The sequence below is a fragment of the Cricetulus griseus genome, chromosome 7, assembly GCF_003668045.3.
Source record: "Cricetulus griseus strain 17A/GY chromosome 7, alternate assembly CriGri-PICRH-1.0, whole genome shotgun sequence".
NCBI lineage: Eukaryota > Metazoa > Chordata > Mammalia > Rodentia > Cricetidae > Cricetulus > Cricetulus griseus.
Genome location: NC_048600.1, coordinates 35,973,175 through 35,984,262, shown reverse-complemented (window position 1 = coordinate 35,984,262; position 11,088 = coordinate 35,973,175). Strand labels below are relative to the sequence as shown.

The 11,088-nt window shown below is 56.5% G+C and overlaps 2 protein-coding genes across 3 annotated transcripts; both read right to left on the bottom strand.

Annotated features, from left to right (window-relative positions):
• Positions 1 to 2,327: 2,327 nt before the first annotated feature.
• Socs1 (suppressor of cytokine signaling 1) lies at positions 2,328 to 4,608 on the bottom strand. Of its 2 annotated transcripts, none has more exons than XM_027424792.2 (2): positions 3,963 to 4,608; positions 2,328 to 3,454 (listed from the first exon to the last, which is right to left on the bottom strand). In XM_027424792.2, exon 2 carries the CDS (start codon positions 3,402 to 3,404, stop codon positions 2,766 to 2,768), a length of 639 nt encoding a protein of 212 aa, XP_027280593.1. In that variant the 5' UTR covers positions 3,405 to 3,454; positions 3,963 to 4,608; the 3' UTR covers positions 2,328 to 2,765. The 2 variants fall into 2 exon arrangements, with proteins under 2 accessions (XP_027280593.1, XP_035303706.1); XM_035447815.1 differs by lacking the exon at positions 3,963 to 4,608 and adding an exon at positions 3,601 to 3,863.
• A 4,948-nt stretch (positions 4,609 to 9,556) lies between these two features.
• On the bottom strand, positions 9,557 to 9,868 carry Prm3 (protamine 3). The gene has a single exon (XM_027424405.2). The coding sequence runs from the start codon at positions 9,866 to 9,868 to the stop codon at positions 9,557 to 9,559; it is 312 nt and encodes a 103-aa protein (XP_027280206.1).
• Between the last annotated feature and the right edge of the window lie 1,220 nt (positions 9,869 to 11,088).

Sequence of the window (11,088 nt, the reverse complement as noted above, 5' to 3'; positions counted from 1 at the left end):
TGTCCATTTCATGACCAACTCCTAAGGTTGAAGAGAGCCCATGGGATAAGGGGAGACCCAGGAATGCATGTCACAGGTTCCCTCCCTCTTCTTTTCCTCCCCAGCTCTTAAACTCAGTTCAGCTGGGTGGTGGTGCACTCAGGAGGTAGAGGCAGCACTAGGGGAGGCAGAGGCAGGTGGATCTTTGAGTTCGATGCCAGCCTCATCTACAGAGTGAGTTCCAGGCAGCCAGGGCTACACAGAGAAACCCTGTCTCCAAAATACGAGAGAGAGAGAAAGAGAGAGAGAGAGAGAGAAAGAGAGAGAGAAACTAACTCATCTTGCTGAAAACAGGACCAGCCCACTACTCCAAGGCCTGGCTTGCCACTTGAGAACTTCCTACACCTGAGTCTTTTCTTCTGCCTCAGTAAAACAAGGCCCGAAGTTGCCAGCTGTGTTGACTTTTAGGCTGGTCTCGTGTGTGTGTGTGTGTGTGTGTGTGTGTGTGTGTGCAAGCTTGCACAATCAGCCGTGCTCCTTTCCCTGTTTGCCAGTCCCACACTCCACCTGGCCCCCTACTTGGTTCTTCCTCTCACTTTTCATTCTTGTGCACCGACGTAAGCACTGATGAATCATGAGGCTGAGGTTTGAGGGCCAGATAGAGAATCTGAACCCCAGGGAAGCCACAGGGCGACAGACAGACACTGAGTGCCGCTCCCAGGGGCTTTTAGGTCACCTTTCGTATGTCAGGATGGATTTTTTTTTTTTTTAATGACTCATAAAGGGAAAAAGGGGGCAGCTCCGGGGAGTGTGAGGGACAGGAACCTTTATTCCTAGCTGTTCTGCCTCAGACTTTTACAAAGCAATGGGTCTGTGATTTAGACTTCTGTGATGAACACAGAACTTGTCAACTTTTTTTCAAACCAGGAAATCCCCCTGGCATGCTGTAAAACTACCTGCAAATTCAACCTATGCTTGAAGGAGGGCCTGGTTCCTCTGGTTTCTGCCTGTGAAATGGGGATGCCAACAGTACCACTGTATCAATCAAAAGGCCCAGGTGAAGGACAGCTGGTTTGTGCCAGTGTAGGAGCTCCTCTTTGCCTTCTGGACTATTTCCCAGGGGTAGGAGCTTGACTTCCAGGCAGGTTCAAGTATTTTAAACAGGGTCTTCCCAGCTAGCCTCCCACCCCAAGCTCCAACTAGGAGGTCTGCAAAGTATCACTAGTATTGCCACTTGGTCTCTGCCCTGCAAGGGTCCCTCAGTAATTCATACAGCAGGATCAGGGCTAAAAAAAGAAGGAATAAAGGGCATGGCCTCCATCCTGCCACCCTACCTCCCTGAAGGACTGGATGCCCTAGGTCGGCCCTTCTAAGCCATAGAGCAAGCCTGGGCCCGACCACTGTGCCCAGAATATCTGCTTCCTCTGAACACAATCACTAGACACTAGGAAAGCCACTAGAAGCATGTCCTAGGCTGAAAGAACCGTGACAACTCCTGAAGATGAGGTAGAACATGTTTAACCCCAAACTTGGCTATGACTCAGTCCACCAGTTCCTACCCTGCCCATCTGTCTCAAAGCCAGTGTCCTAGGTCCTTTCTGGTGCCCCACAAGTGTCCTGAAACAGCCCTTCCACCTGGACTCCTGCCACCACCACCACTGCCTCACAAAGTTGGGCCTTTCAGAGGCCCAGAGAGGCAAAGGGAATTGCCCCAGCCACCAGCAGCACCAGGGCCCCTGCCACCACAGACCACAAAGCAGCTTTCTGGCTCCGAAAAAGTACACAAGGCAGAGTGGGGTGGGAAGCAACAGTCAAGCCAGCATGGCTCATCATCCCCTCTGAAATACTTGATGGCTTGCAGAACCTGCCACTCCTTCCAAAAACTCGGTAAGCCCTGGCCGCTCTGCCCCACCCTCTTCCTGGAAGTAGTTGTGGTCAGAGGAGCAAATAAGTTTCCTCTCTGTCATCCATTTCAAACTGATGCTGGGTGGACAGTCAAAGGGGCCCACCTCTCCACCAGGAGTGACCTGGCACCCATTACCTGTCCCTCGGTTTTCTCCTCTGTACACTGGGGACAAGGCAGTAGTACTAAGTGCCAGGGGCTGTCCCTGGAAACTTTGCTCAAGCAGGGGTAGCAGAGACCAGGCACGGATACTCAGGAGAGCTCAGACTGGAGCCGCCATCTTTCCAGACACACACCAAAACGAGCCTGGCAATTTGGTCCCCAGTGCTGTGGGAGGAGCTGTGCACGCTGCCCAACCCCTCCCCCCCAGCATCCCCAACCACTTCAAGAAAATCAATCTGCATACCCCCTGCCCACCCCCAACCCAGGACATCTGGCCAAAGTATACACTCCAGAAATCTTTTTTTCTTTAAAAAAAAAACTTTCATAATAAAGTTTATTACCTAAACTGACTGTAAAAATATAAAATAGGGTATTCTGCATAGCAGAAAAATGAAGCCAGAGACCCTCCCCCACCCCTGGTTTGTGCAAAGATACTGGGAATATGTAAACATGGAGAGGTAGGAGTGGAGTTCAGGTTCTTTCTGGCCCCAGATACAAGCTGCTACAACCAGGGGACCCGGAGGGAGCACCAGGAGGGGAGGCCCCCCGAGAGGCAGGATGGGGTCTCCGGCCAGAAGCCGGGAGGCACCTCGCCCTCCACACCCACTCCCTCCGACCCAGGCGGGGAGGGCTCCCACGTGGTTCCAGGAAAATAATAATAATTAATAATAGGAAATAACAAGGCCATCCCACTTAATGCTGCGGGCACGGCGGCGGCCGGTCAGATCTGGAAGGGGAAGGAACTCAGGTAATCGCGGAGTACCGGATTAAGAGGGATGCGCGCCAGGTTCTCGCGACCCACAGCGGCCACGATGCGCTGGCGACACAGCTCCTGCAGTGGCCGCACGCGGCGCTGGCGCAGCGGGGCCCCCAACATGCGGCGCGGCGCCGCCACGTAGTGCTCCAGCAGCTCGAAGAGGCAGTCGAAGGTTTCGCGGCTGCCGTCCAGGTGGAAGCGGCCGGCCTGGAAGTGCACGCGGATGCTCGTAGGACCCGAAGCCATCTTCACGCTGAGCGCGAAGAAGCAGTTCCGTTGGCGACTATCGCGCACCAGGAAGGTGCCCACAGGCTCAGCACGCAGCCGCTCGTGCGCCCCGTGCACGCTCAGGGGTCCCCAGTAGAAGCCGCAGGCGTCCAAGAGAGCGCTGGTCCGCGTGATTCGTCGGTAATCGGAGTGGGAGCGGAACGTGCGGAAGTGAGTGTCGCCGGGGGCCGGGGCCGGGACCGCAGGGCAGGGCCGCGGACGCGCGGGGGCCGCCGGCGAGGACGAAGACGAGGATGAGGAGGACTCTGGCCGCCGTCGGGGCTCTGCTGCCGGGGAGATCGCATTGTCGGCTGCCACCTGGTTACGTGCTACCATCCTACACGAGGGGCCAGCCGGAGGGGTGGGCCATAGCGTCCGGGGCTGCGCTGATGGGGGAGACAGAAGAAGTGAGCCGGGCGTCCGGGTGGCGCTGTCCGGCCAGCGGACCCCAAGGAGCGAGGGCGGAACGTGGAATCCGCCTGGAGCCTCTGAGCCTCCGTGGGCTCATCTGCGAAGTAGGCCATTCCCGTACCTGGAACCCTTCCAGGCTGGTGGTGGAGCCCAGCCTCCCCGCGCGCGTGGAGAAGGGGGCGTGGAGAGGGGCCCGACTCCGGGCTGTCCCCGCTAGCGGCTCGCCGCCCAGCGGCTGCCGCCTGCTGGCCACGCCGGGGACTGGAACCCTGGTGGGCGATCTGGGCTCAGGGCTGGAGAGGAGGCGCTTGCCCGCACCCCGCGCACGCGGGGGGCCTCCTGGGCGAGCCGGTGGGGCGGCGGGGCGGGCGCCAGAGGCGTGGCATCCACGACCCACCACGCAGTCTGAGAGGCCAGTCCTGCTGGGCTCTGCTCCCCTTCCTCCCATCCCATCCCGCTTCCTCCGCCGCTGTCCCGGCTCACCTGGCGGCGGGACGCGGGGCGCCGCGGCTGTGGGCTCCGGGGCGGCTGTCGCGCATGCTCCGGGGCCGGGAGCCGTGCAGCTGCCACGGCCGCAGCTCGCTCTGGGGCTGCCTGCCCCTGCATCAGGCTCTTAAACCTGCCAGAGAGGCCCCGCCCACCGGTCCCACCCACCGCCGCTTTCGGTTTCTCTTTCCGGCGAGTCTTTCGGGTCCACTGTTTCGCCTCCTGCGGCTTCCCCTGGATACGGTCTTCTAGCTCTGTCTTACCCCGCACCTGCCCTGATTGGGACCTCTGCTTCCTGGGGTTCTGGCTCTGCCTGGAATCTTCTGGCCCGTGTCTGGGATAGCCACCTTAGGACCTGGTGCCCGCTCTTTTGCTCTGGCCACCTTCGCTCCACATCCCGGCAGCTCTCCGGGTGGGATGCTCGGGCGTCGCTGACACTCCTCCTCCCCTCCGGGTGTCTGCGTCCTCCTGGTCAGGGCTCCGCCTTGCCTGGAGTCTGCGCCCCCCTAAGAAGCTCCTCCCTGCCAGGGTTCTTCCCGCCCAGGACCCGAAGGCCTTGGCAATCTCGGCCCATCTAGGAGCCCAGCGACCCAGTCCTGAAGCCCGGCGGGGCCGCCGCCCTCCCTCGGAGCCTCGGAGCCCAACGCGCGGGCCCCTCCCGTTGGCCACCCGGCCTGGCCTTGGCTTGGGCTTCCCAGGAAGCGGTGGCCTGACCGCAGAGGCTTCAAAGGAAGCCTAAGGCGGTGCGGGAGGGGCGCCCCCGCTCCCGGCCGACTTCCTCGGAAACCGGGTGGGGTTGGGCTGGGTCCCCAGCGGCCTGGACTCACTCTCCCTGCACTCCTACTACGTGAGCAACTGGAGAAACTGAGGCCCGGGGCGGAGCTGTGATTTACAGTGACTGGACCAGACGAACCAATGCGAAAAAAATGAAACTGCCTCCCTACTCTCCCGACTCAACCTTACAGACGCCCTCAAGGCTCCAACAAGCATCTGCCTGCGCAAGGGCTCCCCTGCTCCGTGTACACCTTGGGCTTGGGATCCAGGCGGTCAGATCTATCATTAGGACACTGTGTGGTTTCGTGATTCAGTTTGTCCTGGAAGACCATGAGTAGATGCCTGGCTGGTGGCGATGTTTATGAATGAAGGCGGGTGAGGAGGTTCGCGTGCAAACTTCGGTGTCTCGCAGTGACGCACACTGCCCTCTACAGGCTTCTCTCGGATTGCTGCCAGTCGGCGAGCCTGAAGCTCTGCAGCTAGGTCCTCCTGGTCTCCCTCAGTTTCCCCAGGCTGAGCCCAGAGCTCCACATTTCATCCTAAGCACAACTAAATGTCATTGTCTTGAGCTCCTTGATTTTGTGTGGCTGGGGCTGGTAGTCGTCACTGGGATTACAGGCAGGCATCACCATGCTTGGTTTATGCAGTGCTGGGAACTGAACACAGGGCCTTGTGCATGCTGGACAATACCAACTGATCTATACCCCCTGCCCGAGTTAAGCAAAGCTCTACCATCGGAATCCCATCCCAAGCCTACTGTGTCCCTTTTAGACACCCCAGCCCAGGGAGTATAGACTAGAGCACTGTTGGTACAGCATCCCTTGGGACTTGGCAACAGGAGAGCTGGCGCTGAGGTGGGCCTGCCAGAAGGTGGCAAGGCTGGGCTGGCCTCTGCAGGCCTGCCTCCCTGCCAGGCTCCTTGGCAAGCCTTTGCAGAAGAAACCCTATAAATAGCAGATGGCCCTAGGCCTCTCACTACCCCATTCCCATTGGCAACTTGAGCAGTCAGAGGGCTTGTCCTCTCACCCCTGCCCTGGCTAGCCTCCCATCCATCCTTAGGGAACCATACTTTTACTTCCTTTGCTGTGACCTATTGGCTTAGGCTGACGGGATAATCCCAACGAAGCCATGAAGACACTGTACAGCCAGGGTTCTGCCCCCTGATGGTCTCCATTTGTCTAGAGGGGCCCTGTCATTGTCTCACTGCATCCCTAAGCATAGGGAAGCTCCAGGGTCCGGCAAATGAGCTCTATACCTTCCCTGCTGTGTCTTCCAGCCCATTCCCCTGTACCCTGACATGGCTGCAAAGTCCAGCGTGAGTCAAGTGGAGCCTTTGGATGCAGTTTTCCTCACAGCCTACATTGCAGACAACTCAGTTTCAGTTTCTAAAATCGAAACCAAATCCAGATGCCAGAGGGAAAAAGAAATGTGCTGAGCAACATAGCTTCCTGACCTGGGGGCCCAGAGCAGAGTGCCCTGGAACTCAGGGCTTTATGCTCTTGCTCTCCACCCCAAAGTTTTGGGGTCGGGATGCAAGACGGAGAGGATTTGGTTTCTCTTTCCAGCTTTGACAATGTCATTCTGGGAACTGCCCGATGTGTGTGATTTTGAAAGTGCTCTTTGCCCAACACTCCTGGAGGGGGAAGGGTACCAGGCTCCCATATGGGAGTACTGCTGATGGGAGAGACTGGGTAATTGTGAGCCTGGGCACACCCACAGATTCCACAGAACACCTGGGTCTCCCAGCAAGGGAATAGGGGCAAGTCTGGTGGACAGCCAGTCGCAACATACACAGGCATCAGCACCACTTTCAGGAATCAGTTTTTCCTTGGGAATTGAACCCTGGGGTGTGCCCATGAATGCACCAAGGCAATTGGTTATTCTTTGTGCCACATTTGGATAGGGAAACACACACGCACACACACACGCGCGCGCGCGCACAAAAGCAACTGACTCAAAGATATCTTCCAGGGTACAAGCTTTAATCCATGTTGCATAGAAATTGCTGCAGTGACACGTTCCTGTAAGGTCAGCTTCCTCCCAACATTCCCCTAGTCATGGCTGTCTCCGTTTGGGATCAAATGGACACAGGAACAACCTGGAGTGTTGTCTCACTTGTATCTTCTCCCTAAAAGACAGGAATGGGAAAGGGGTATTTAATGCTAGCTTCCCTTTCACTCCTCCCTCCATCCAAAAGCCAATGCTTGTCACACAGTCTCCCATTACTCCACGAGATAGGTACCTGAGCTACGCCTCTTAGCTCGGTGTGTCCGCTTCCGCCTCCTTCCTGCCTTTCTCTTGTTCACCTTCCCTTCCAAGGTCTTCCTGGTCTTGGAGCAGCTGGTGCCACGAGGACTGGACCTTGGAGTTGAGTATCGGGAGTGCATGGTTTGTTTGGGGTGCCTCGATGGCGGGCTGGGGCTGGGGCTGGAACTGGAGCTTGGGTGGGTTGCGTGGCTGCAGCTCTGGCAGTGATGGCTGCAGTTGCACTGGTTACAGATGTGACCTTGGGGCCGAGAGGAGCTGTGGGGGTGGGGTTGAGTGGTGGAGAGGCTCTGCACCTTGGTGTCCATGGGAGGCCACACTTGGAGGGGCAGAGACCTCCTCCTCCTCCTCTTCTTCCAGCAGGCCCAGCTTTGGGGAGCCCCCACAGCCCCTAGTTATATAGCTAGGCCAATTATGATGGCACAGGGCACAGAGGGTGACAGGTATGGCAAAGCCCTGCCCCTCGCCCTCTGCCCAGGGCGGGGCAGCCTTCAGGACCCTGTGGGTCAGCTTGTGTTGAGGCCACATCTCAGATATGCAGCCTCCTATTTCATCCGTCTGTTCACTTCTCCATATTCCAGTTTCCCTAGCTTTGCAGAGTGGGGATAATAAATCATTGTGCCTGCCTCACAGTGACATTGACATTGGAAATATTAACAATTGACATCGTGAGGTTTGGAGAGGACCAGTCTGCAGTCAGTGCTTCAAGGCCTCTTACAGATGCAGAATGTTCTTTTCCACCTAGCCACCTGGTGCCCAGGTGGGCAGTGAGGCAGTGTGCCCTGACTGGATAGCATCTTGGACCAAAGGCTTACAGTGACAAGGGGTTGGAATGGGCTTGCCTCCCCATCATCCCTTCCCAGGTGAGAGAGAAGTTGAGGGTTGGGTTCAAAGCTTAGTTTGCATTGAAGTCTGATCTTGGGTGTGCCACGGGGTTCCCAATGTCTGATATGAGCCCTTCCTTCCATTATTTTGAGCCTGGGATGCCATCCCAGTCCTGGCAGCCTCCCAGTGGGACTCTGTTCAGTCTCTGCTCCGGCCCCTAGCCTGGAAAAGAAAAGGTCAGGTTGAAGCTGGTGTGCTCTTCCCAATCTTCAGCCACTTTACCAGAGAGCTGCCTGTGTTCTCTAGTGCTTCCACAGCTCTGGTTCTGAGACACTGTTACCCTCCTGCCCACATGGCCCTGACCAAGCTTCTGTACATATACCCGAGACACTGTCTCTCATGGCCAGCATTTACTGGTATGGACCTGTGTGTGTGTGTATGTGTGTGTACACATTTCTCAGGAATGGTGTCGGAGTCTCCTTGAAGTCAGGTTTTTAGCTTGATGGCAAGTTAACCACTGAGCCATTTAACTCATCTGAGACAGTCTCAGTGAGCTAGCCTACAGCTGAGGGTGACCTCCTCCTGAGTGCTGGGATTGCAGGCATATACCACCATGCAGAGCTCGAATTTGATTTCTTAATAAACATGCCAGATGGCCCATTGTGAAAAGTGGTTTACTGAGCCCTGCCTAGTCTATCCATCCTTGTTTTTAGCCAGCTTTGCCTGGGAGCATCCCAGTAACTCCAGTTAGCAGGCTGAATGGTAGCTTCCTCTCCCTCCAGATCTGTGCGCACATTCTAAGAGCATGGAGCCTACCAATATGACCTTATTTATGGAAGAGGTATTTGCTAAGCACCACGGGCTGTGCTGGACCAGCTGGACTGGCCTTCACGTCAACTGGCAAGTGTGGCACAGGGGTTTGAACTGTAACAAGAGCCAGAGTAGAACACTTGCCTGGCACATACAAGGTCCTGGGTTTGACCCCAAGTTAAAGGCACAGTAACCATAAGCCCAAAATTTGTGGCTAGTGGCACCTACATCCAGAGTTGTATCATCTAGACTCCTCACCCCTGAAACATAGGCTCTGGCTCTGAGCTGGCTAGCAACCCAACCCTTCACTGTGTGGGGAGGAGACTGGACCATACCTGAAGGACTTTTGGGGGCCTCAATATCTTTTTACTGCTCATCCTTCGCAGTGCCCCACCAACCTTCCCCAGCCCCCCCAAGACATTGTGTACCCACCATGTTTTTTGACCCCCTCCCTGAGGACTGCCACTAGGTTCCACTACCCAGGTTCCCAGTGACTAAAAGGGAACCTCTGTAGCAGAGGAAAGCCAAGGGAAAGCCAAGGGAAAGCCAAGGGAAAGCAGGGCTCTTCCACAGGGAAGGTTGCAGACCCCGACTAGTGCAGGTACCAGGACCTGCCTTGCTGAAAAGGAGGTGAGGGAGGCAAAAGGATTGCACTAAGAAGCAGTGTGTGATTTGACCGACAGTGACCCCAAGTCAGCATTGCAGTAAAATGAGGACTCTACAGAGACAGTCAGCCAGCCTTTCAGAATGGATCCCCACCCTGGTGGCTGTTCTCCAGGCTCTCTCTTTCCTCTCACGCACGCACATGAAGGCAACAAGGGAAACCAGGAAAGTTCCTTGGAGACTCTTTATTTTCTGAATGTCCTCTTTTCTGGAGTGGCGATGGGCAACCATCGCCCGGCAGGCCTCAGGGTGGGTCAGGAGTGTGTCTGCTTGGGCTCGGGGCTCGGCTGGGCCTCGGCGTTGTCCTCAATGCTCTCCTGCTTCTCGGGCTCCATCAGCAGCAGCTTGCCTTTCACCGGGATCTGCTCCTCCTCCTCTTCTTCCTCATCCTCCTCTTCCTCTTCCTCATCCTCCTCTTCCTCTTCCTCACCCTCTGATGACAGGGAGAAGTTGTCTTGACTCACACAGGCCACGAGCTTCTTCATGGAGGACTCGTGGCCACGGCTGTGACCCGTGTTCTGGGCCGTGCCATGGCCGGTGCTGAGCTTGGCACAGCGGGAACCCATCACCCACTCCTGTCTCTCTGGACTAGGAGGCAGGCAACTTGGGCAGTGAGATGATGAGAGGCTAGTGGGTGTGGTACTGACCTCATAAACAGGTTCCAAGGCACCACCCTCCCCCACCCTGGAACTTGGAGCTCTGCTGACATTTCCATTTCCTCTGACATTCCCTATAACCTCGAGGCAGCTGTGCCTCCATAACTAGGAATGGTCCCGATCAGGTCCATGATGTTCATGAAAAGGATAGCAGCCAATGAGTCTCGTAAGCTTTATTTGGCAGGTGGCTCAGACAACATGGAACGGTGTTATGGCCTCGCGTGACGTTACTTGGGCAGGTGATTATTCCTTGGGCAGGTGACTTCCTGGAGGCTTAGTGCCTCCTACACCTCCTGCACCTGCGTCTTCTGCAGCCTTTGGGAAGAAAAGTTCTGGTTTGCTGTCTGGGAGGCAGCAGGGTAGATGGGAGCACTCCTGCCTTGCTGGGCAACACAGGTGGCCAGGGGTCTGAGGTTCTTGGGTGCTTACATCTGCGATGGCTGCAAGAGCAACGATGGTGTCTGGTGGTGGTGGTGGCAGTGTGTCCTCCCATAGTCCTCCACATGCTCTGGGCTCAACCCTTGCCCCTGCCCCTGCTCTTCATGCCCATGTTCTTGCCCAGGCCCCTGGCGCGGATGTTCACTGGGTAACAAGCCATAGTGCCAGATCAAGAGGCTCTGGGCTGAGGCTTCAGCTGACCTGGATGGGAGATGGTCTGATCCCCCACTGTGACCTGTTGGCCCACCCCCAATTATTCCCACCCTGCCCAGTCCCCTCTGAGGGCGGCACAGGCAGGGTTTGCAGCACTGGCTCAGAGAGCAAGTTTCTCAATTACCAATCACAGCCCCTGGAAGCCCTGTCTTTCATTCACACACAAGCCGGCCCCCATGGGCTTAACCGAGAAGGGATCAGGGATGGGGCAATTTCTTGTTCCTGACCAGTTGGCCTAGCATACTGAAGTCGGGACAGTCAGTATGACTGGGACCCAAGACCTCCCTCGTGTCTGCCATTGCCACGATGATGCTGCATCTTCCCTAAGCCCTTCTGAAGAGGTGGCTGGGGGGCATATTGAGGTTTGACGTCCTCCCCACTTGGTCACTCATCTCCCCTTACCCACATTCCCCCAAGAACCGAGAGGCAGGAGTGAGGCGTGAGTGGGATGAGTTTTCAACATTTATTGACAGGTGGCA

What these genes read in the sequence shown, in the direction of transcription:
- Prm3 (XM_027424405.2), bottom strand. Translation starts at nt 9,868, where the DNA reads ATGGGTTCCCGCTGTGCCAAGCTCAGCACCGGCCATGGCACGGCCCAG.
- Socs1 (XM_027424792.2), bottom strand. Translation starts at nt 3,404, where the DNA reads ATGGTAGCACGTAACCAGGTGGCAGCCGACAATGCGATCTCCCCGGCA.